This window comes from Lutzomyia longipalpis, chromosome 1, assembly GCF_024334085.1.
Source record: "Lutzomyia longipalpis isolate SR_M1_2022 chromosome 1, ASM2433408v1".
NCBI classification, from domain to species: Eukaryota; Metazoa; Arthropoda; class Insecta; order Diptera; family Psychodidae; genus Lutzomyia; species Lutzomyia longipalpis.
In genome coordinates, this window is record NC_074707.1 from 25,652,266 (window position 1) to 25,677,796 (window position 25,531).

Here is a 25,531-nt window from a genome sequence, read left to right on the forward strand (position 1 = left end):
TCCCTCAATTTATTTGAAAAAAAAAGAAAATCGCCAAGCAATCGGTTTTGCGTTTAGTTGCATTGTAGTTGCATTAAACTTTTGAGCTTGCTATGTACCAGTAGATGGGGACGCCTGGTACCCGGGTGTTTCACTTCGTGGAAAACTCTCAAAGTCCCCACAGCCTTCATTCAAGGGATTTCCTGAAAAAAGAATCTCTTGAGACACTCAAATATTTACTCAACTCTTCCAAAAATATCCTCTTTTGGTGTATTTAAAGGTACAAATTGTTTTCACAAAAGACACGATGAAAGAAAAGAAAGCACACTGTGAGCTTTTTGGAGGTGGTGAGCTTTCATTGTTTGCTTACACTTTTGTATTGGCCCACCCATTTGTACGTACACATATGTATAATACCCAAATTATCTCTTTTGCTACAGAGAGTTGGTTTTTTTGCTGCTGCTGTCTCGCATGCTTTGGAAAAACCTCTCCGACGACGCTCATTTTTCTTCCACACGAAAAGACAGAGCGTGGACTCTCTCGGGAAATTTTCCGGCTCGCTGGGAGAGCGCACATTTTACTATGAATCAGTCGTGCAACAGTTGTGCCTCGCTTTGGTCGCAAATCGTCACATAAGGGAAGAGAGAGCTTTCGAACAAAGCTTCCCTTATCTCGCCCCTTCTCTAGGGCTATTTATGTCATTTTTTCTCGCGTCTATCTCATCGCAATACACTTTTTATCGGGACTCAAGAGATATTTTATTTTACGTGGTTAATTTTGGAAAAAAAAATTGTGGATAAGTGGATTTCGTGTGATCGTGGGGTGAGGTGGATTTGTTAAGGAGCATTTTTTTGCACAATATGTGCAGATGAGTGTGGTGTGTCTCGCAGAGGGACTCTCTGGGGCAACTCATGAACAATCTGTGCAAGAGAAGTGCTTTCAAAGTTCGAGAGAATGTCTGATGGTGGAAACAAATTTGTCTGCCCCAGCGACAGAATGCTGGCGCTCAGAGCCAAGTAATGAAAGTCATTTTCCGCATTTTTCCTCTACATACATATATGCTTTAAATTTTCCCATCCTCAGAGTTCACAGCAAGACACCAGTTGAGTTTTTTTTTACTATACGAATTGGCATTGTCACCAAGGGCGGTTGTTAGTTTCTTTTCCTACCACATGCTCACCCAGAGAAGCTTCTGGCGTGCCATTTTCATTTCTCTTTGTACTTTCCATTCTCGCACACAATTAACTCATATAAAACCCTTTTCTAATTTTCAAGAAATCCCTCAATTTCCTTACAAATGATACCCAATTCGTTAAATCTTTATTAATGTTCCTAAAATTAATATATATTAATAATTTATTCAGAAGAGTAAATTCCTCTATAAAAGGTACTCAAATGTATAATAAAGTAATTCGCGAATCACCATCTGGACTTCCAGATAACCAACCTGAACTTGGACATTTTTTTTATTGCGAGTATTCGTTGAACCGTTTGAATGTAATAAAAGTTGCAAAATTATACTCAGCAGAGCGTCGATTCTTGGAAAGAATATATTTCCACAGGTACTTTCAAGGTATATTTTTTGTTGTTCTTTTGAAGTTATCCCTCTTGCTATACCTTTTGTGATATCTATATGTACTTAAAAAAAAGGACGTTGCAACTTTTTTTTAACTTCTCAATTTATTTAGTTCACATTATATGTGAAACTGAATCGTCCGTAGCGTTCGTAAATGTTGAAGAACTGAAGAAAAGAAAAGCTTCTCAATTGGTGAACTCCTCAAGCAAAAATACAATCTTCTAGCGTTCTTTGAAAACAATTTCTTATAAAAGAAATCTTAAGAAATAGAGCTTTTTTTACCTTCAAATCTCTTTTGATTTTATTTCACGTGTAAAGAAGGAATAAAGACTCCTTAGGTGAGACGTATATATTCAATTTATATGTTGTCTCCATTCCATTGAAGTTAACAGAAAATTATTTTGTATTAAAATCACTCATAATCTCACATGTTTAATTAAAATTTAATTAAAATTAAATATGTGAGTAAGAACATTTTTTACGCTATAAAGAGAGAGCCTCGATATAAAACAATTTGAATGTACTTCAATCATTTCTTTTTCTATATTCTTGGAAAATAACACAAAAAATACTTAAAATTGATACGAAAGGGAATATTAGGGAATCTCCAATCCATTAGCAACCAATGACCCATAAAAGCTTTTAATTTTACTTTAAAATCTTCTTCAAGCATATTCACCATTTCTTGGGTCAAACCACTCATGTTCTATTAATCTTCAACCACGTGGCCCAAAAACATATCCCCAAACTTTCTTTCGATCGATAAAAAGAGGCAAGACAAAGGTTATATATACTCAAGGGAAAATAGTACAAATTCAACAACTTAAATTTTGATAAAAGTTTAAAAGTTTAGTATATGTTAGTAGAATAAATTGTATTACATTTTGGATATTATAATAATAATAATTATATTATTGCTATCTTACTAATTCGTATTAATCTAGCCAACGAACGTGGAAAAGTCGAAAAAAAATCTACTTGATTGTTTTTTCTTCCGCAAAATAGAGAGGAAAAATTGTACGGGTTGATTATTTAATTTCCTGGTAGTGTTTCCCATTCACCCTTACCTGAAACTGATTTCTTTTCTGCGACAACAAAAGATGTTCCGCGCCCGTATAATGCAAAACGTGTGAACGAGATTAAGTTGAAGGCTGTTCATGGGTAGTGAAACAGGGAAATGTATTACAATACATATAAAAAATCCAAGAGTTGATTGAAACCATTTAAATTCAGGAGGAAGAGCGTAGGAAAAAGCCAATATCAGTCAGACAATATTTGCTCGTTCATTTCCGATGATAATTCGTTCTTTATCAGTTGCGTAGTTAAATGCAGATTCCCTGGGGGTGTCACTGGAGCCACATGGGGGATTTTGAGGGGGTTGCTTGCGGAAGATAGACACACGGAGGAGAAGCATAAAACGGATGTCTTGCCACGATGGCGGAAGTTTGTGGAATTTTCTGTTAAATTTATCATACAGTTTCTTTAGTTCAAAATCCATTCGATGTTACAATTTCCAATATTTTCCAAGTCTAAAGCATTTCTGACGAATTTAGAAAACTTCCGGAAGATTTTTTTGGTTCATAAAATATAAGAAGTAAATACCACACACTCACACACACCTACCACTCAAACTGTTGCTTTGCCGTACATGTGTGATCAGAAGGAGCTTTTGAGTAAAACTTTGCACGCTTTGTAGATATTGTGTGAAAGCTTATTAAAATATTGGGGAATGGTGCCTCTCTCTTCTTCCCTCACCCACGCTTATATTTCCCAAGTCAAAGTTTCATAACACGTTACAATTTGATTTTCCTCACACAGAAAGATCAAAAGCTCTCCACCGTGATGAAAAGTACTTGAACAAGAAGCACATGGAATGGTTCTCGTATTAAATATTAAAAAGAATTAAACTTCCCCCGAAAAAATTGTTCTGTATTTAAGTTTAATTGGTGAGGGTGTTTTGCCACTGAAAAGGAGCTTGATGGAAATTTAATACGCATAACACGTCCCAATTAGAAGTTGGATATAGACTTATTCGTGGATACGCAAATTTCTCCACATGTGCTTTTGATATACAAATGTAAATATTATCAAGATTCTCTTAACCACAGGACTCTTGCCTATATAGGCAGACAGTGTGCTAGGAATGATTCTGGGAATTACTTGAAAGAACATTAAAATATAATGCTAATTATATATCTATATCTACTAAAAAACCTTTAAGCATGCTATATACATCGCGTACATATATAGTATAGTATGTGGATTACGTTCTTTTTGTATAGATAACGAGGAGCATTGATAACGAAAATTAAATAGAGGGGAAGCGCCATGCTTGATGGAAATCTATTGATCAATAAAAATATAAGAATTAATCATACTATAGATTTTCAAAATGGAAAAGTTTTACTATAAAAATACATTAATTTTGTAGTTTTCTAACAAAATTATATAGAGCATTATAGAGGCAAATAATTAAACTTTTGTAGAAAAACTTTGTAAAAAAAAAAGCATTAAAATTATCTCTAATTAGGTAACTAGCACAATTTTCCAGAGAATAAGTGGATTGCAAAAAGTCTAATTACATCACTACCAAGCATAATTTCCGTATACACAGTATATACATATTGCTGGGGAAATTAGCACAATGTGTAGATTGCTTAAGAGAACTTTCTGAAGAAATTAAAAAAAAGAAGAAAAGCCAGCATATTCTAAAATATGTACATTTTGGTATATATTTACATATGTATATGAGAAAGCTATTTTTTTTACTAATCGCTTTATATATATATATATATATATATATATATATATATATATATATATATATATATATTATTATTAGTTGGTGTCCCATTTTTAAAAGATTTAGCATTATTTTAAACACAATCATATTCCTACATTCATTTTTTCCTTATCTTTTACACCATATCCTTAATACGTAAAAGCTTGAAATTTCTTTTTTAAAAACATCAAAATAAAATAATTCTAAAGATTAAAGAGATTATTTTTTTTTATTTTTTACATACTTATGTAATGTAGGTACATGCAGTGCATAATCACTTCTATGAAATTTAATAAAAAAGAAGATGTGATGAAAATTCCTTGCAAAAAGTGGGTGGAATTGGATAACAGCTTTTTAATGCTTTCGTTGAGGAAAAATCTCTGCTATTCAGCAGCAATTCCTCGTGGCGTGTGTACACAATTTGGAAATTTTTTCCGCAAAGCCCCTTCATCCGCTTATGAATATGAAGAAGTAGATTCCTGAGGGTGGGTGTTTGGTGTGTATGTATGTATGTGGATAGAAGTTGAAGTGAAAGGAAAAGGTGAAAAGGGAATTTTGTAAATATTTATTCTGATTGTCACTCCTCGTTATATTTCGCCAAGCTGACATAATTCCATGCCGGTTCTGATGGAAGGTGCACGAAGTATTGTGCGGTGGGAACAGATGTGGCGGATGGGGCTGAAGACCGCATATCCCATAAAAGATTAAAGGTATTTGCAGATGTGAATGGAAATAGCACACGATGGGATATATCAGTGGGGCACGGAGGACGCATATGAGAACTATTAGATTAGCACTATATGCACCTATCACTCTGTGAGAATATCAAATCTATTTTCTATACAGAATCCTCTATATATAGTGTAAGAGCGTCCAACAAAAAGGACTTTTTATTTACATCGTTCTACACCACATATGTCTGTCCTGGTGTGTAAATAAATAAAATGGATAAGTTTGTCTCATCCAATGCAAACCTCCAGTGTTGCACCAAACATTAGCTTACACAAAGTTTCAGTTTCAATGTGAATTGTTTTCTGTGAGATAACTTTTCTCTTTGGAAACGAAATAAACTTATTATTATTATTATTATTATTATTATTATTATTTCAATCACAAAATTCCCCCTTCAAATATATGTATGTAGGTACATTTTCATGCGGATCCTAGTAAGATGAGTAAGATAAACTATTTTCATTTAATTAATTTAGAACGTTTTAAGCCGAATTTCTGCTGAAGAGTTCATTTAATAATTTTATGCATAAACTAAACGGATAATTGAGATAAAATTGACTTTTACACAAAAATTTCCTAACACAGTACTTTCCTGACTTTTAAACTCAATTATCACCGTCCTTGGCCCATATGATCCGGCTAATCTCAGTCATAGATGAAAGAATGAATCCCCAGGAGCCAGGAGCAAATTTCCATAGAGAATATTGAAAGGAAAATTTGCGGTCATGGCAGAATATAATTGTTAATGACGCACTTGCCAGCAAACAACTTTTTTTTTATCATGAATTGTTAAAGAGATTCTATGAAAAGCTCCGCTGAGCTTAATTCACTATACTTATACTTTGGAATTTTATAAAACAGCATCTTTTATAACACGTTGGCTTGCATCTTTTGCTTTTGCATTTCTTAGTACGATCTATTTGCAAACGCAGAAGAGAATCCTTTTGAGTCTCTTGAAGAAGAATTTAATTAATTCTCAAGCGTTTGTAAGTGAAATTGAATATTTTTCTTTTTATGAAATTGTTGTTCGTGGGAATTCAAATCTGTTTAAGAATATTAATATATAGCTTTTGTATTTAAAAATTTCCTATAACTTTGAAATAAAAATTTAAAATCAAGGGAAAAGGCGAGTAGAAACGATAGGTTGTAGGAGTTGTAGGAAATAACTTATAAGGCACCCTGCTGCGAAAATCCATTCACGAGAAATGTTGTGCAACTTTTCTTATTTATTTTCCTGCCTGGAAGCTAATCATCCATCCTCGTGACCCACATTTCATCACATTGGCAGTACCAGGAATCATTTCCTTCGTGTATCCCGTCCCATATCCTTCAACAATGCAAACAGTTTGGTGGGAAGAATAGATGCACGCAGTCGATGCAAATTGCCAGATGGACTTAATTTAATAACGGATACGTCTCTCAGTCAGACATTCATGAGCTGGAGTGTGACGTAGTACTTATTGTTCACTTTAAGTAAACTTATCCTGTATAGCAGGATGCAGGGCAACAAAGTAAAAAAAAAATATTTCGCGCCACCCACATTGTAGTTGTCTGGTGGCGTCTCAGCAATGGCATTTAGGACTCATCTTTATTTTTCGTTTCCGCTGCTGGAAAAAAGTCCATTTGCACGCTTCCCACGTCTCCATCATGGAGATCCAGCCGCACGGATGTCTTCATGGGATAACCGGAGTAATCTGTTTCATCCTCTCTTCATTCTCTTTCTACATACTGCGTCGTTTTACTGCTATTTCCACCCCCATCTGGGTAGAGTAGCCATTGCTGAATGATGGCAAGTTCGATGGCAGGAAGTATGGTTCATTCGCAAATTCCCATCCGTTCACTCACATTCGTCACGACGACCAAATCCGGCGCCAAACAGACACGAGAGAAATGGAATTCTAAGCAAATGGAAATTCTCATGCATATTGCACGACACGCACTAGAGAAACCCTCCATTTAGGTTCTATTGTGAGAAATTTCGCAGAACCCCTTTTTTTCGGGAAAATTTAAATAGAGAGTGCGGAGGAATATTCTATCTATATGCATTGAAAGTATGGGAATGAAAAGTTGGTGAAAGCTGATATCAATCTGAATAAATTCCGATATGTGGTGGTAAATTATTTCATGGTAAAATTCACAAAATTTTGGCTTAAAAAATTCCATATAATATTGCATGAGAAGGGGAAAAAGTTGTCAAATTATACAAAATTGATTTGATTTCCAAGAAAATACCGAAAGCTTGAAAGTTTGGAAATTATTTGTGCGATTTTCACAATTTTCATATAATAATTTTTAGTGTGAAAGAGGATTTATATTACTTATTAATGTTATCAAATATGGGGTAAAATGGTTTCTTTTCATATTAAGATATTAGATATGTCTACATAATTAGAAAGTTGAGCTTTTAAACAAGAAATGCAAGCACATACCTACATAATTTTTATTTACTGAGCTGTATTCTTCAATTAATGATGAATCGGTGTGTGTAGGTATATCAGATAATCTCATTTTCTCACAACTGTGGAAATTCATAAAAATAGGTAGGTACATATTCATCAAATTATCTTAAAACAGGATCAAAAATAAATCCATTGGCAACCGCCCATTTCTGGAACTCCTGTTCTCAAAGCTTTGAGCTCTCAGAGCTTGTGGGTACATTTCATTTAAAAAATATATATTTTTTGTACTTTTATATAACAACAACCACCAAAAATCTTATCGCGTTGGTGGGTCTTTGGTTAACAACCGCAGGGTAATGTCGTATTGATTTACTTTTCAATTGAATTTTCTCTCCTTTGCAAATTTCTCAAATTCTCCTGACGCTTGTCATTTCACGTAATTCTCCTGGACCTACGGTTGAATGCAAATTAGCTCCAAGTTTACATCCGGTTGCCTTTTTGTTGAACCTTTTCCACCACACTGATTTACCGGCGCGATGGCCTTTTCTTTTCTACTCCTAATTCAATTCGATTGGCGTGAATTTTTGTCACGTAAATTGAAATGACATTTTTTCGTATTGCATTATAGGCTCCACACGGGATGGTGCACAGGAAGACCGGCAAGTGGCACGAGCCTTAAGCCCGACGAGCAGGAGGCCATTATGAGCGTTATAAAGCGCAATGAAGCATTGGAGATTGCAGAACGCCAGCGAATTGGGATGATGGTGGATCGTCTGGAAAAACTAAAGCAACGCGCTACTAACTGTGGTCCCCGGAATTGTCGCCTATGTGGACAATCTTTTGGATTACTTTCACTCTCTAAGCAAATATGCGTTGACTGCCAGCATCAGGTGTGTTCCAAGTGTGCCATCGAGCTGACTACGAAGACTCTGCAAGGTGAGAGGTTGGTAGTACCCACAACTTCCACGGGGCTTAGTGATCCTTAGCGCCCTTGACTTTTCTTTCGCAGGGAAATTTGGCTGTGTAAGATTTGCTCGGAAACAAGAGAGATGTGGAAAAAGTCAGGAGCGTGGTTCTTCAAGGGTATACCCAAATATGAGTTACCCAGGAGAGACACAAATATTTCAAAATCCTTCAGGCGCGAAGAGAAACCTATCGTGCCTAGAACAATGAAACTAGGAGTTCGTCTCAATGATTCCTCATCCTCAGAAGAGGATACAGACAAGGTGGATAGCACCTTGCTACAGAGAAGACAGTCTAGTTTACATATGGGAAATGGTAGCACAACCAGAGAGCGAACTCACACAGGTAAGTTTTTTTTGTAATTTAATAATAAAAAAAATATTTGGAGAGTTTTGTGTTCTACCTTTTTCTCCATATATTTTATAGTATCATCAGAAGCAACTTTGGGTAGCAGAAAAATGTCTTTTGGGCAACACAGTCAAACTTTAAGCTCAACAAATTCCCAGGATAGTGCCACATTTTCTCTGGCTGAATGGAGAAGTCAACAGGAGGGCGGTGGATTAATTCGAACGTCATCTATCCTCCGCAGAGGTTCCATCTCATCCAGTTACTCCGTATCCGAGTCATCTACAGGCGTCCTGAGTGCTACAACTATAAGTCAGGGCTGCAAGGAACCCCCACTTGGCTGGGTGGAGCTTGTCCTCAACTACGACGAGTCCAACCACTCCCTCGACTGTTCTGTGATACGTGCCCGAGATCTGCCACCGATGGACAGTGCAGGGCTAGCGGATCCCTTCTGCAAGATTAATGTGGTGTCTATTGATGGAATGGCACGGCAGCAGCGGTGGATGAAGACAAAAACGGTGCACAAGACTCGTAATCCTGAATTCAACGAGACCGCCACATTTCTGGGAATGGAGCACGAAGAGCTCAATCGATCCATTCTCTACGTTGTCATACTTGATGAGGATAAGTATGGACATGATTTCCTGGGAACAGCAAAAATCGTTCTTTCGCCGGTACGTAATGCAATCCTCTCATCCCATAATTTACCTTTTGAAGTGCTCTTGTATTTCAATCAATGAGTAGGTATATTTTTGCCATCGCGTATATCCTATTTGAATTTCAAAGTACCGAGCTTTATCCATTTCATATTTGCAATTTGGAATTTTTTGTGCCGTTTCCCAAGGAGAAAGAAATCTTCGTCATTCCAGAGCGGCATCTGGAAAAGAAAATAAAATTGGAATTGAATGTGATTGAAAATAGCAGAAAAATGCATTTGAATTCTACGTGCTCGGAATGACTTAATTTTTTTCCCTTTAACAGATTTATGCAACAAGTCCGTGTCGCATCTCCGTGCCATTGGATGCAGAGGATCAACATAGTATTGATGCGAGTCTATCTGGTCCTTGGCCGCGTGGACAAATTCTCATTTCATTGTGCTACAACACGAAAAAACGTGCTCTCGTTGTTCACATAAAGCGATGCATCAACCTCCTCCCCATGGACAACAATGGATTTTCCGATCCATTTGTGAAAATGTATGATGAAGCTTTCGTGCGCACAATTTTCGCATATGACCTTGTTTTAAGATAAATCTTTAAACTTGCCTATTTTTCTTGCAGCCAACTCAAGCCTGATTCGCATCGGAAGAAATTCAAGACTAGCATCAAATGGCGCAATTTGAATCCTGTCTTCAATGAGGAATTTATGTTTGAGTCGCGCCCCAATGACTTCGACAAGCAGTTCCTCATTATTACGGTGTGGGATAAGGATTTTGGGAAAAGTAACGACTTTCTGGGCTCCCTCATGCTGGGTCCAACAAGCAAGGGGCGACGTCTCAAGCAGTGGAGAGACTGTGTTCGCCTTCCGGATCACTGCCACGAACAATGGCATTGTCTTTCTGCTGATCCCCCGCACTGAGAGTCAAAAATCAAATATTTTTAATTTTATAAGAGGGACGTATGGTTCAACTGATTGCAAAATCATAATTTATCCTTTTCAAAACTGAAAGCTTTCCTTTGTATATATCAAAATAATACTTAATTTTCTTTTCAAAAGTTCCTTTTTTTTTTTCAAAAAATATAACAATTTTTCTTTTTGATTTGATTTATTACTCTTTAGAAAAAAAAACTTTGTATTATAAATTGCAATAATATTGCATGATATAATTAAAAAGTTTTTTTTTGTGGTAACGAATATCAATATTCCGATGAAGTTGTTAACTAATTTTCATTAGCCCTATTACATATTGCCACTTTAATCCTTTTTATTTAAATTTTAAATAAATCTATAATGTAATTAATTGTGCTACAACGCACTATACATATCAAAATCAACCCAACATTATTTGCAAACATATACAAAGTGTTTTATTACATAATGAAGTTCAAATAATTAATAATTGCATAATTTCCAATATTAAGCTTTACCTCCATTACATTTTTGCAATTTCAATTTATTTAATTCATTGAACTACGTAATCCCTTCAAAGTAGGTACTACATGGAAAAATCGGAAATGTTAATGAGTTCAATTAATTTTGAAAATTAATCGAACTCATTAAATTCTTGAAAACTATAAAAAAAAAACAATAAAAGTAAAGAAAATGTAAAATGTTAGAAGTTGTTGATATTTTGAACTTTTTGATTCAGAACTAAGGAAAGCTTTTACGTATCCTAAACAGTCATACCAATTTATAAATTACGTGAAAAGCTTTGAAATTCTGTTGAAGGGAAGCTTTTTCCTTTACTTTTGAATCGTCTGAAGATAAAAACTTTTGTTGTCGCTGTAAAAATCCATAAACATCACATGATGGAATAAACATAAAAACATTCTCAAGCAACATACACAACCTGTCATTTGCAATCAGTTTTCCAGTCCTTTGTAAATAAATATTTTCCTGGAAGAATTAAAACTACATATGAGTACAGAAAAAAAACAGATGAATATTTTTTTTCACTAATACTTTAATATTTTCTTTCATTTTTGTCTCAATGAACATTGTAAGTAATTTAGTATTTGGTTAAAATTATTTTGTAACAACAACTCCTACATAAAAAGTATCCATTTTATCATTCATGCTATAAAAGTGTATCAAGAAAAAAGTTGCTCATTCTAAAAACTCCTCGAGATGCAACACTTTTAAAGTCAGTTGAGATATTTTTAGAGGATTTCCTTTTTGCGCATCCCTGTCTCCTATTGAATATGGAACTGTTTCCCTACGATAAATTACTGTGTAAAATTCTAAATGGAGTAACAGAGAAACAGATATGTAACACAATGGAGTTCTTCCTCTAGAATTTAAATTTTTCTTTTAATTTCTCTTCTTTTGTATAATATCACTAATGTTGTAATTATATTGGAATATAAATAGACAAGTAACATTGAATTGTTGGGTACCTTTGTCTGGTGAGGGGAAAGGGAAATAAAAGGGGGGATTGAAAATAAATTATTCTTTACAAAAAGGTCGGAAATAAGAAAAATAAGGCAGAGAAAAATGGAGATAATTGACAAAAAAAATCGAGATTTTATATCGAATTGTTGAAAAGAAAAAAAAAGAAGAAATTCTCAATTGATATGAGAGCAGTGGACCCTAATAGATGATAATAATGAGTTTTTTTTGTAAAGGATATTATATGGAAGAAAAATCTTGCTCTCACAGGAAGTATAGTTGGTGCTGGGACGATCAGAGAGTGTGCGAAGAATAGAGAGTCGAAAAGGAAGTTGAAGGAAGAATCTCGTTGGCTGTTGTTAAATTGTGGTGCTGAACCATTGGATGCAATTAGAAGGGAATGTCACAGTGAGGTCCTGCTGACAGTGCCATCTTCGACAATGTGGATAGAGAGCGCCGAGGAAAGCTCGCAGAAGGATCATCAGGATCAGAGAACAATTTGCGAAAACTGCAAATGAGGCACATTCTTGTAACATAGAGACACCATGTCAACGAATGAAATATGCTAACAATTTTCTTATCCCCGATTCACTTGATTTCTTCCACGGTGCATCATCGGGTTCAAATGGAAGTGGCCCCTGGACGGGTGGATCCTCCTCTGAGGGTCTAATTTGGTGAAAATAATAAAAAACATTTGGAAATCAGGAGAAGAATAGAAACTTATGATAATACTCACGTCACACTCCCAGTGGGGTCAGATTCCACCGAACTCGGCCTGTAGAGTTTAAGTTCTTCTTCGAGATCATTAATTCTCGCCCGTAGATCATCCCTCTCGGCCATGAGCTCTTTCAATTCAGTCGTAGTGTAGCGCTTTAGAGGTTCTTCCTCTTGTGTCTTCACCAAATCCTCATTCTCCTTCTCCGCCAGCCCCAATCTCCGCCTCAGTGCTACAATTTCCCGATGTTGATCCTGTAGCTGAGCCAGGAAGTCCGCACGTTCCTCACAGAGAGATCGTACTTGCAGCTGCACCACTTTTAGTCGTCGCCGCGTCTCTCTGCCCGAAGTTTTGAGACGCTCAATTTGCACATTGAGTCCATCAATGTCCACCGTCTTCTCCTCTAGCTCCATATCCTTTCGCAGTAGCTCATTTCGTTGTTTCTCCACCTGACTCCGCAATTGCTGCAGAAGCTGAAAGTCTCCACTCTGACCCGCCGCGGAGTCCATTTGAAAGTCAACACCGCTGTCTGTGTCGCATCCAGAGCGCAATTGTGTCGCCAAGCGCTTATTTTCATCCTGGAGACGACTTACAAGAGCAACTAAATCACTCGACTCATTCCTCCATTGCTCCTCAATGGTCTCAAGTTCCTGAAATAACAGAGAAAAATGTGTTTTAAAAACAATTTCAAGACTGTTTGATATCCTTTTTGATATCAATCTTTCACATGGTATACATTGTATATTTTCAATAGCAATGGCACGTACAATCATTACGTATTGACAATATTGATTGAAGGAAAAATATTCGTCTCACAAGAACAACTTCTCACCTTACTTATACATCCCCCTATATACTTTTTCCCGATAAATCAATTTGTGCTATTTATACAGCAATTTATCAAACAGATCAAGGATATTGCTCAAGAATGGCAAGGATGAGAATAAAGTTTATACATAAAACTTTTTTTCTCATCATTAAACATTCTTCAGATTCTTTTTCAAATTAATCAAATCCGTATAAAAATGTGTCTCTAATGGGGTATTAGAATTCATTTAACATAATGAATTATGCTAATTTATGAAATTTATGATTATAGAATAGCTGTAAAAGAAATTGCTACTGATTTTAGACAGAAGCTGCTAAAAAAAAGATACACGTTAATAAATGATTATTTGGTCATAATGAAGATTTATATTTTAAATAAAACACAGGGTAGACCGTAAAATAATACAAAGTAGTAATCAACCATATATGCGTTTAATAAGCAATAAAATGAGAATGAATCATTATCAGAACATTTTTTTAAAATTTATTATTAGGACACTATTTAGAACAATAATATTATACCCAAAATTTTATAAAAAAAAAAGCTCATTATCATGTGAAACACACTGTAATGATACAGATGTTAGAATAGACTACATATTTGGAAACATCTTAAATCACCATTTAAATTCAGATAACAAGAATCAAGAATGTTGAATGAGAAAGGCAAAATGCAAATATTCAACTTCCAACAGCGACTTGAGCTTTTTTTGAGGTATAAAAGAACAAGAAATGTCGGTGAAAGTTAGTTTTGTGGAATAATCAGAATGGTACAGTTCTCTCTTGGAGTTTATATAGTTTTTGGATGTCTCTCTGGCATCACTGGAAATAAGTATGACGTGGAAGAAATTTACTTTTGGCGAGAAGTGCTTTATGAAAATCTACCCTACAGTGGTGAATAAATTCTATTTATATGATGGTTTTAAGTTTTAAAAAAAAGTTGTGTCTGTGCAAATGCCAAATCAAGTAGATTTCATTATTTGGGAGAGTTTTTAAAGTTCTTTCGTGGTTTTGCAGACGATGTTTATATTGGAAAATACCCATACTACATTCCTGAAAATAACGACATTATCGGATTAGGATTTCATGCTCAGAGTGGACTGATGGTAGCTACAGTTGGACGGATGCGACCTGGAGTTCCATCAAATCTTAATGCCTTCTGCGTGGAGGAAAACTACCGAGAGCCAAGTCCTTATTTATGGGGATTTCCAAATTATGAAATCAACACACTAGAGGATTCATTTTATCGTGTTGGAGGTCTTGATATACGCAATACAAGGATGATGCAGAAAAGTAGGAAAATGAACTATTCAGCTGGATATTACAAACATTTCCACAGTCGTCGTTATCCAGGTACATCACCGTGGGATGGAGTAACTGAAGATTACTCCATTATTGCAGTTCATCGTCCCTGTATTGATGATCAATGCAGCAGACTTTTTGCCCTGGATACTGGAATTCTACATTATGGACCACATGAGGCGTACAATGTGCAAAATCCAGTGATTTTGGTTTATAGTTTGCCAGTGAATGGTTGCAATACTCGCAACTTTCCTCTAATTCGTCGTGTTGTGATACCAAAATATTTATGGCAAATAGCATTGGGTTTCCTTTACGTAACACTTGATTACCAACCTAAGGGAACATGTGACGATGTCCTTTTATACATAACAAATGCCTATGACAACAGAATTATTGTCTACGACTACAAACGCGGAAACTTCTGGTTCCTAGAAGATCAATCAATGAAACCCATCATATCTGAGTCGAGTATGGTCTTTGGAAAAAATCATCACTATGATCTTCCACTTGGAATTATTAATATTGCCTTAGGATGGCCAGATAAGAATGGAAACAAAAATGCTTATTATGCACCCGGGGCAAGTATTGGAGAGTATGTCGTGTCAACGAAAATCTTAAAAAATCCCAAACAAGCTTCAAGTGATTCCAATTCGGAAATTACCCTCATCGGCTATAGGAAATGTAATTCTCAAACATTTCGTCAAGTATTTGATCCCTTTACTGGTGTCATTTTCTTCGGTGAAATGCAATCAAGGAAGCTCCGTTGCTGGAATACGCGAAATCCCCTCAATCCTGATACAGTGGGTATTGTGTACGAATCAAATGATATTGACTTTATATCGGAGGTCTTTTTGGATCGTGACGGCTATCTGTGGTTTCATTCATCCCAAGCACCTGTATCTACCCTTACTGATATCCCTCTTGATCTCACCCATATTAACTCAAGAACATTCCGTATGAATACATCTGAAGCCATAAAAGGAACTGTTTGCGATGTATCTAATCAAGCATAAATGAAAATGTTCTTAGATTTTTTTTCCTTGTTAATTTTAAGGATTCACAGGAAAATAATTTGGTGAGTATTCTTTTCTATATTTTGTTTTTAATTAGAAATGAACCTGATCAAGATTATGTGAATTCAATTTAAAGGAAAATTCGTATACAAATTTTGTTTGTTTAATTTTATTTAATTTTCCTTTAACTAATGATTTTATTTTTTTAAAAGTATATAAATTGTAACAAAATCAAGTGCGCAAATATAGAATTTGGCAAATAAATACTCACTATATGCTATTTTAATGACGAATCAACATCATTTAATTTAGAGAGAAAATATTTATTTACTACACGCTAGCGTTGAACTATATTTTGTAGCACCCGACTCACTATCCAGCGAATATTAACCTAGCTCATAGAGTGAGTACCCTTAGATTGGCGGTAACTGTAACGGCTGCCCTTCCCTCGGCAACGGCTTCTGCCCCCAGGTTACAAACCCTCAAATAGGTGAGAGAGAGAGTACGAGAATCCTCAAGAGAATATAGGAGAGCACTGAGAGAGTAATTATGTGAGAGTAGTAAAGAGGGATGATGAGAGTAGAGTCAGTCGGAGCTCAGCCTTGTGCGGGTATGGCTGCAAGCTCAAAGTGCTCTTAGGGTTAGTTCGAGGACGAGGGTGGAGGTTACTGGGGGAGTTGACCAGAGCCACCTTGTGGTGCCCCCCTATTCGGGGCGCCACAATTTATTAATTTTTTACTATTTTATTAATGTACAGAATTATGTTTTAATAAATTAATACCTATATAAACCCTCCGCATTAGTAGGTACTGCACTGACGGGAATGCTATAAAGTTTATTTAAGCCAAAGGAAAGTTCTCAGGGTTATTCCTTAAGAAACTTTGGTAGAAAATAATCGATAAATTTAATTTTCTCTTTTAATTTATGGTATGGTTTTATTACTTTCATTTTAAAAGTGAAATATTCGTTTTTTTTAATATTTTTTTTTTTACAGATTTTCATATAGTTAATTTTAATATAAAAATTCATCATGAGGGGTCAATTTTGACTGAAGATTTATTGCAAGTCGTCCTTTAGCCCTTATCAGAGACCATTAATATCTTCGTAGCTTGGCTCATCGCAAAGGGGGTGTGTGTAAAAGGGGTGGTTTGTACAAAGGGATAGAATGGCACGTATAACATTGTAATTTTTGTACTTGATGCGAAAATCCTTTTTTCTCCCCAACGAAATGGCTCCCAAAAAGCAGCACCACCAACCCCTCTTGTTTTAGCTGTGTTTCTTTCAGACACAGCTTTTGTGTACCGAGCAAAATCGAAAGTCGTCAGATCGGGCTCAAACTTGGGATGAGCACGAATTAGGGTCCCCACATTCCAAAAAACGTATGCGCCAAAAAAAAAATTTTTCCGGCCGGCCGTCCGTCCGGCCGGCCGGCCGTCCGGCCGGAACCTATCGCTATATTGCAAGAGAACGGTAATAGATAGAGACTTGCGGTAAACGGCAAAGTTTAAATATCGACCGGAAGACATCCGTTTATGACGTCAAATCCACCCCCCCACCCCTCCGTCCGCCATTTTGAATAACCTCAAAATTTTGTTTTCGCTATATCTCAGCCCCTGTAATAGCTAAAAATCTGAAATTTTGATATGTTGTAGGGGCCATCAAGAGCTTTCCAACGATACCTCATTTTCGAAAATCGGTCAAGCCGTTTAGCCAATATGGCCGCCACAATTTTTCATCGAAAATCGACCATAACTCGAAAACGGCTTGACCGATTTTGATCAACCCGGGGTCAAATGAAAGATCTCAACAAACCCTACAACTCTCTAGAACATCCGAAGTTTTAAAAGTGACCGCTAGGGGGCCAAAAATCAAAAACAAAATTTTCGATGAGTTTTCGATGAATATCTCGAAAACGCCATTATCGATTTGCTTCATTTTTTGATATGTTATAGCTGACCATATTATCTAGCTCCATGCCAAAAATGAAGAAAATCTATGTCTCCGTTCTCGAGATATAGCCTTCCAAAGTTGGCATGTCATATCTCGGGTTCTACAAGTCCGATTTTGATCAACTCAAGTGCAAATGAAAGGTTTCGTGAAGCCCTACAAATGTCTAGAACATTGCAAGTTCGAGAAATGACCGCGAGAGGCGCTAAAGTCAAAATAAATATTTTCGAAAATTTCGAACTCGAATATTTCGAAAATGCCATTATCGATTTACTTCATATTTTAATATATTATAGTTGAGGTGAAGACCTTTCCAACGATAGCTCAAACTCGAAAATCTATGGAGCCGTTCCCGAGATATGGCGTTTTAAAGATTTCTTGGGGGATGACTTTTCAATTTCTCCCGACTTTGCGCGTATTTAAATTAATTCGCGTTCTAGTTTGCTCTCACAAAATTGGTACACTGAAAGAAACACAGCTCCCGTAAGCTTGGTCAGCTTACCAGTACATAAATGTTTTTGATTTTTATAATTTTTAGGTTTCTGGTTCGTTAAGAAATTATTAATAAAATATCTTTTAGCTGTGTTTCTTTCAGACACAGCTTTTGTGTACCGAGCAAAATCGAAAGTCGTCAGATCGGGCTCAAACTTGGTATGAGCACGAATTAGGGTCCCCACATTCCAAAAAACGTATGCGCCAAAAAAAAAATTTTCCGGCCGGCCGGCCGTCCGTCCGTCCGTCCGGAGTTCAGAGCTAATTTGCAAGAGAACGGTGATAGATAGAGACTTGCGGTAAACGGCAAAGTTTAAAAGTCGACTGGAAGACGTCCGATTATGACGTCAAATTTTACCCCCCACCCCCCCGTCCGCCATTTTGAATAACCTCAAAATTTTGTTTTCGCTATATCTCAGCCCCTGTAATAGCTAGAGGTCTGAAATTTGGATATGTTGTAGGGGCCATCAAGAGCTTTCCAACGATACCTCATTTTCGAAAATCAGTCAAGCCGTTTAGTCAATATGGCTGCCACAATTTTTCATCGAAAATCGACCATAACTCGAAAACGGCTTGACCGATTTTGATCAACCCGGGGTCAAATGAAAGATCTCAACAAACCCTACAACTCTCTAGAACATCCGAAGTTTCAAAAGTGGCCGCTAGGGGGCCAAAAATCAAAAACAAAATTTTCGATGAGTTTTCGATGAATATCTCGAAAACGGCGACATAATTTTTTTTCATTTTTTGATATGTTGTAGCTGACTATATTATCTAGCTCCATGCCAAAAATGAAGAAAATCTATGGATCCGTTCTCGAGATATAGCCTTCCAAAGTTGGCATGTCATATCTCGGGTTCTACAAGTCCGATCTTGATCAACTCAAGCGCAAATGAAAGGTTTCGAGAAACCCTACAAATGTCTAGAACATTGCAACTTCGAGAAATGACCGCAAGAGGCGCTAAAGTCAAAAACAAAGTTTTCGAAAATTTCGAACTCGAATTTTTCGAAAATGGCGACATAAATTTTTTTCATTTTTCGATATGTTATAGCTGACTTTAAGACCTTTCAAACAAAAAAAAATTATGAAAATCTATGGATCCGTTCTCGAGATATGGCCTTCTAAACATTTCTTAGGGTATGACTTTTCAACTTTTCCCGACTTTGCGCGTATTTAAATTAATTCGTGTTCTAGTTTGCTCTCACAAAATTGGTACACTGAAAGAAACACAGCTCCCGTAAGCTTGGTCAGCTTACCAGTACATTTTTTTCTTTTACGTCAAACGATGGTGCACACAATGTATCAAAAAAAGGCAAATTGGATGTGAGGCAGAGCGAGTGAACTACCCCCTAAAGTATTCCCCGTAGCACCATTTATTGACTCCCATCACTAAATTCCCTTCCACCGATGTCCTCCCCATCGGTCCTGGCCCAGAGCGAGAAAGGCATTATAGAGCATTCACGGGGAAATTGTGTATGACGTTAGTTGATCCATGGAGTCATTAAAAAATTCACGACCACTTCCCATTTATGCGAAAAAACCTCTACGCTGTACATAAACACGTTATTCAGCTCAGCAATTTTTGTCGGTGTAAAGTGCTCATTTTACCCCATATATTTTTGTTATTAAAGTTCAAGCTGAAAAAAATTAAATATTCATCTTCCCCTAAAATAATAAATGGCCTCTATGGGCTTCGGGGTCTCCTGCAAATTATCCTTTCGAAACGCTATTCTCGTATTTCTGTCTATATAACATATTTTCCATCCCCCTTCACTTCAGGATCCAATATATACCCAATGACTGATGCTCTCCTCATCAACTCTGTCGCGACACCCACTCGAATATCCAAGACCAATTTTTTCTCCACCATACCGAATGTATATTCTCACACCATTGATCTCTTATTGGGAGAATGATCTCATCCCTATACAGCTGCAAATACATCACACTATGTATTGATTTTTCCCTCAGCGACCCAACGAGGGGTTTAGTTGTTGAGTCAGATAAAAAGGCTTTTATACTGATTCTACTTAAGAAATTTAAAGGGCATTATATTGCTTGAGAACATTTTTGGAAAATGCATCACTAGAAACCCTAAAATATAAATAACCTTCTGCATTATTTTTTGTATTCCCTAAAAATAAACTTATAAAATAAATATGTATGGAACTTGCCCCTTGGCGACAGCGATAGAGCTTTTCCACTTTCCTCCCTAATGTTAACCGGTGACTTTTAGTCCATATATACAGAGAATAGAAATTGTTTACCAAGGAGGATGGGGACAGTATGGCATTTGCGTTGTTGTATAGATAAAAGAGAGAAAGGAGAGAAAAAAACTGTTTCGCCAAAGATACGAAGGACATGAGAAATATTACGGTAAGTCATTCAGAAAATTGCACAAAATAAGAATCGGTCATTCTTATAACATTAAATGGGGGCGGCCACAAACAACTTACTATTTCATCTGAAGTAAATCTGGCAAATTACTCTTGTTTAACACGGTGAATGATAGGGATATTTACCCTTAATGGGCATCTTCATGGAAATTGAAGAAGAAAACACTTCCCTACTATTTATAGCACGTGAACTTTCCACGAGGAAGGATGGCACCAAATGGTACCAAAGGTCTTTGTCAGACGTAGATGGATGAAAATTATTTTCTAATTATCTCCATTAATGTTTTCTGATTAATTCGGAGCAAGTCCCTAAATTATATACCTACACATTAGTAGACTAAAAGCCAAATTAATTATGATCCGTCATCATAATGAAATTCATTCAACATTATGTGAGCGCACAAAAAGTTTTCAAATTGCGGATTTATCAGCAAAGCAATTGTGGGATTTACCAGCGTAAAAACAAAACAAATTTAATCCATTACTGTGTAGTCTTATCGGTTAAATTGAATTCATAGCATTTCAAGTCTTGTAAATTGTGACCCAAAGTGTTAAGAAGGATTACCTGCCTACATTACACAATGTTTGTCTACAAGGGCTCAGAACTTTATCTGCCTACAAGATTAAATATAAAAAGGTCAATTTAGAGATTATATTTCGACAAACTTCGGTGATTAAAGAAACGTCTAAGCAACCTCCATCATAATCAAGACTTTTTATGAGAATAAAAAAACTTTATTCGAATTTATGAATTTTCTGTATTCTTCTATTTGTGAATAAAGTGTTTTTCTTTTGAGCTATAACTTGTTCATTTTCTTATACTACTAAAATGAAAATTTTCTTTTCTGTGAATCATTTTTCACAGCATTATTGTTAAATTCTTAAAGTCAATCATAACGCGTCCAGTTATAAGAGTTGGTATACCACAACGCGGATGGGTCAGTCTATGCGTTGTAATTTAATTTCTGAGTTGTATTAGTAGGCAAAACTGATTTTTTTTGTGAAAATCATTAGTTTGATACATAAAAATGGTCATATCTCTGGTTCTATAAGACCTACAGAAATTTCTTGACTAGTTTTGGAAAGGTATTAAAACAGGCTATAAATTGACATAAATTTTAATAATTTTCAAGGTCACTTCCAGAACACAAAATGGCGGATTTTTATTTCACCAAAACAGTTTTTGGCATTTTTTATCCTGAAGGAATAGTTCTAGAGGTTTCTGATGCTCTAGAAAGTTGTAGAGCAAAATCGGACAAGCTGTTCAGGAGATATAGCTCTTACAACTTTTTAAATTCAAGAATTTTTCAAATGGCCATATCTTCTAAACGGCGACATAGAATTTCTTCATTTTCGGACTGGTGAAAGATATTGAGTCAGGCTACAACATATCAAAATTTAAAAGATTTGCCTAATGGGGATTCGGAGATATTGCCCCTTAAAGTTAGGCAATTTTTGTTTTTGATTTTAGCGCCTCTTGCGGATGTTTTTGGAACTTGGAATGTTCTACGCAGTTGTAGGGTTTCTTGAAACCTTTCATTTGATACCAAGATGATCAAAATCGGTCAAGCCGTTCTCGACTTATATTGAAAAAACACTTTTTGCTTTAGGCCGCCATATTTGCTAAACCGCTTGACCGATTTTCAAGTATGAATAGTCGATGAAAACGTCTCACTGAGCTCAACAACATACTAAAATTTCAGACCTCTAGCTGTAAGGGAAGTGGTTGACAGTATTTCAAAATGGCGGACGGCGGACATCTTGGATTTTGAAAATGTGAAAAAATGAAATTTTACACCCACATTTCTATAGAAAACTTCAAACCGGAAGTCTCTGTTACCGTTCTCGAGCTATAAGGCAAAATGTGGAGTCCAGGCCGGCCGGCCGGCAGGCCGGCAGGCCGGCCGGATCAAAAATTTTCCACCACCATTTTTGGAATGTGGGATGTCTGAAACGTGCTCATACCAAGTTTGAGCCCGATCTGAGGTGGTCGGTTTTTCCGACGATTACAATACTTGGTATGCCACGATTGTGGTATACCAACTAATTATGAGAAAAAAATTGCACACTCAGAAAATGAAAGAAATCGATTAAAAAACTTATTACATCAATCTTAGCGACTAATTTAACTCCGGGCTCTCCTAACTCTTTTTTTCTTCTCTTTTGCAATATTGAAGTTCTTGGTCAAGAATGATTCATCAGCACATGAAATGGTTGAATAAGTTTTGTTTGTTATTTTATTAATAAAATAAATCTTAAACTTTCTACACAACGACAGAGGATAGTGCTGGAGGTGCTGAAGCTAAGAATGAGGGAAGAGAGGATACCGCAAAAGTCCCTAAAATTAATTCTTCAGCTTACGTCATCTAATTTCAAGTCAAAGTCTGGAAATTTACATCAAAATTACTCAACCAAATCTTATCATGAACGTCACTAGCCCTTGTCCTGGATTTTTTAATTAAAACTCAGAGCGGTTTATTTGTGAAATCAAAAGAAATATTTTTCTTAAGAAAAGGATGGAATATTTCCGCTATTTCCTTGAATGAGAGATATTACATTTTTTTCTTGTTATGAGCTTTCCACTTGACTTTCCACCATCCCAGTTATTAGAGAGGAGAGAAATATTCTCAATTAAATTAATATTTTCGCAAAATTACCTCATACAGCTCATACATGAGGTAATTCTTGCTCGAGTAAATTCAACGTGAATTTAATTTGTATTTTCTGCGAAACATGAAAATATCCATCGGTAGAAAACTTTGCCGGAGGTGTTGTACTTTTTTGCAGCACCTCCATGGGCAATCGAGCTGAACTGGAATGCTCTCCCTTTGGGCAATGTGTTCCATTTTTGTGGGTGAGTCTGTGGCGTGATTTGAAATATTCATCCTGTCCTCCAGACGGCCTCTCCATGCTCTGACTATGAAATTGAATTCCACCAGGAGTTGAGCCAATCGATTCCCAGGCGCATTCCTTACGCTCACTCGCAGCAAATTGGGATGTAATGACAAGCGCCCAAGGGGGGGCTTGAGAGTGTGGGTGGAATGCCATTGCCATGGAGAGAGGGTGTAAGAAGAGAAAATCCTCATCGGAGATAAGAATGTTTTGAATTCCAACCCAATGTCTGTGGACATTCTTTATCGCTCGACACACCTGAACCATGACGGATTGTGCTAATCCCAAAATTGGGCAATCAAGGCGAACCAGGGGGGCTCTCACTACTAGCTCACCTTCTCGAAGCGCTTCCTGTACTCCGCTTTCTCGAGCTTCTCCGTCTCCAATTGCGTGATGCGGTCATTTAACTCCTGCACCGTGGAATTTTCTGACTCATTGCGATTCGCCAACGCCTCGAGGAGCTCCAGTGCATTGATAACTTGCGGAATCAGCGATGCCACAGCGTCTGAGCCAAACTTATCAATCAGCTTTTCGCATTCCTTCCCGATTTCACTTGCAATGTCGTACACTAGCATCACAGACACTTCACCCATGTCTCCACCACCCTTCGGCCCTGGCATAGAAGGGGATTCACGATGACCACCCACCACTGAGAAAAACTTATTAAAGACTGAAAGAAAAACTTTATGAAAGAAAATACATATCGCCTGCTGCCCCAATAAAGAAAGCTCCTATTACGATAGACATGGGTTATGGACATGTCAAAGGACATTCCCATGTGATTTATACACATAATGGATAATGTTCATTGCCAGTCCCGCCAGTCCAATGGATTTTTAATGGAACCTGTCCGCTTAGAACGTGTCCAACATTTCTTGCTTTTTAAAAGATTACTAAAAAGAAAACAAGACAAAGAAAACCAGTCCATTGAAAGTAAAACAGCTAAAACAGATTGCACATGAACAATTTTTTATGGGGTACAACATAGGAAAAATCATTGGTATCATTTCGACATGTCCGAATGAATTCTCTCAAAAATCTTTCGTAATTCTTTATTGGGTGGACTGTATCACTAGCAAACATAACCAAAGAGTTTGTTTTCCTCAAGAAATCAGCCAGAAATTTTACTGAATTTTTGCCCAAATTGGGCGGATAATAAACCACTGAGTATTGTGAAATGGCCACTGAAGATTTCTACTTGCGTTACTACGTGGGGCATAAGGGAAAATTTGGACATGAGTTCCTGGAGTTTGAATTCCGGCCGGATGGAAAGCTGAGGTACGCCAACAATTCCAACTACAAGAACGACACGATGATCCGGAAAGAAGCCTACGTGCACCACTCTGTGATGGAGGAGCTCAAGCGGATCATTGTGGACTCTGAGATTATGGCTGAGGATGATGCTCTTTGGCCACCACCGGATCGTGTGGGGAGGCAGGTAAGAAAGCACCGTATTCTCATGAAAATATTTATGAATTGTTTAACAATAAATCTTGATTATTGTTTCAGGAGCTGGAGATTGTCATTGGGGATGAGCACATTTCTTTCACAACCTCCAAGACAGGCTCCTTGGTTGATGTGAATCAGTCGAAAGATCCGGAAGGCCTACGTGGCTTCTATTACCTTGTTCAGGATCTCAAATGCTTGGTGTTCTCCCTCATTGGACTGCACTTCAAGATTAAGCCCATATAAATGGGAGATTAACCGTGTCCACGGTATACTACAAGGTAATTTCTTTTTCTAATAAAAATAAATTCTGTCAAGAAATTTTATTCATTTAATTTTTGATGTCATTCTGGGGGTAGTTGCATGGAAGGGGATTGTCTGTAATACATACTTATAACATTAAATTATAAGCAATAATTCAGATATTGGTAAATTAAGCCAAATTTTGGATGAATTTGGAAATAAAATCAAAAAAAGATTGCATCGGCCGGGAATCGAACCCGGGCCGCCCGCGTGGCAGGCGAGCATTCTACCACTGAACCACCGATGCTTGATGACTAATCAAACCGATGTTGATTAAAACATAATGACGAATATTTTTACCTACTTTTGATATGTAGAAAAATATCTTTACATAAAATGCTTGAATTTATTGTTATTGAAATTATTAATGTT

At 36.6% G+C, this 25,531-nt stretch overlaps 4 protein-coding genes and 1 non-coding gene across 6 annotated transcripts in view; 3 read left to right on the forward strand and 2 right to left on the reverse strand.

Moving 5' to 3' along the window:
- The window catches only part of LOC129797522 (LIM domain-binding protein 2), a 421,356-nt gene that overhangs the window by 104,125 nt on the left and 291,700 nt on the right, over positions 1–25,531 (forward strand). The window lies entirely within an intron of this gene.
- On the forward strand, positions 569–11,821 carry LOC129797534 (synaptotagmin-10). Its single transcript, XM_055840234.1, has 6 exons — positions 569–995; positions 8,097–8,411; positions 8,478–8,776; positions 8,858–9,450; positions 9,758–9,972; positions 10,057–11,821. The coding sequence occupies exons 1-6, from the start codon at positions 934–936 to the stop codon at positions 10,352–10,354; spliced, it is 1,782 nt and encodes a 593-aa protein (XP_055696209.1). The 5' UTR covers positions 569–933; the 3' UTR covers positions 10,355–11,821.
- Positions 11,719–24,143, reverse strand: LOC129797628 (RILP-like protein homolog). Its single transcript, XM_055840395.1, has 4 exons — positions 23,746–24,143; positions 12,561–13,189; positions 12,395–12,490; positions 11,719–12,332 (listed from the first exon to the last, which is right to left on the reverse strand). The coding sequence occupies exons 1-4, from the start codon at positions 24,028–24,030 to the stop codon at positions 12,215–12,217; spliced, it is 1,128 nt and encodes a 375-aa protein (XP_055696370.1). The 5' UTR covers positions 24,031–24,143; the 3' UTR covers positions 11,719–12,214.
- Positions 24,475–25,177, forward strand: LOC129797777 (protein mago nashi). The gene is made up of 2 exons (XM_055840618.1): positions 24,475–24,848; positions 24,920–25,177. The coding sequence occupies exons 1-2, from the start codon at positions 24,588–24,590 to the stop codon at positions 25,100–25,102; spliced, it is 444 nt and encodes a 147-aa protein (XP_055696593.1). The 5' UTR covers positions 24,475–24,587; the 3' UTR covers positions 25,103–25,177.
- Positions 25,336–25,406, reverse strand: Trnag-gcc (transfer RNA glycine (anticodon GCC)). Its single transcript has one exon. It is a non-coding gene; the product is annotated as a tRNA-Gly (tRNA).

Coding starts and splice junctions, on each gene's coding strand:
- LOC129797534 (XM_055840234.1), top strand. CDS start 934: ATGTCTGATGGTGGAAACAAATTTGTCTGCCCCAGCGACAGAATGCTG. Junction 996..8,096: donor ATGCTGGCGCTCAGAGCCAA/GTAATGAAAGTC, acceptor ATTGCATTATAG/GCTCCACACGGGATGGTGCA. Junction 9,973..10,056: donor TCCGATCCATTTGTGAAAAT/GTATGATGAAGC, acceptor TTTTTCTTGCAG/CCAACTCAAGCCTGATTCGC.
- LOC129797628 (XM_055840395.1), bottom strand. CDS start 24,030: ATGCCAGGGCCGAAGGGTGGTGGAGACATGGGTGAAGTGTCTGTGATG. Junction 13,190..23,745: donor ACAGGAAGCGCTTCGAGAAG/GTGAGCTAGTAG, acceptor CTGTTATTTCAG/GAACTTGAGACCATTGAGGA. Junction 12,333..12,394: donor GAATCGGGGATAAGAAAATT/GTTAGCATATTT, acceptor CCTCATTTGCAG/TTTTCGCAAATTGTTCTCTG.
- LOC129797777 (XM_055840618.1), top strand. CDS start 24,588: ATGGCCACTGAAGATTTCTACTTGCGTTACTACGTGGGGCATAAGGGA. Junction 24,849..24,919: donor CGGATCGTGTGGGGAGGCAG/GTAAGAAAGCAC, acceptor TTATTGTTTCAG/GAGCTGGAGATTGTCATTGG.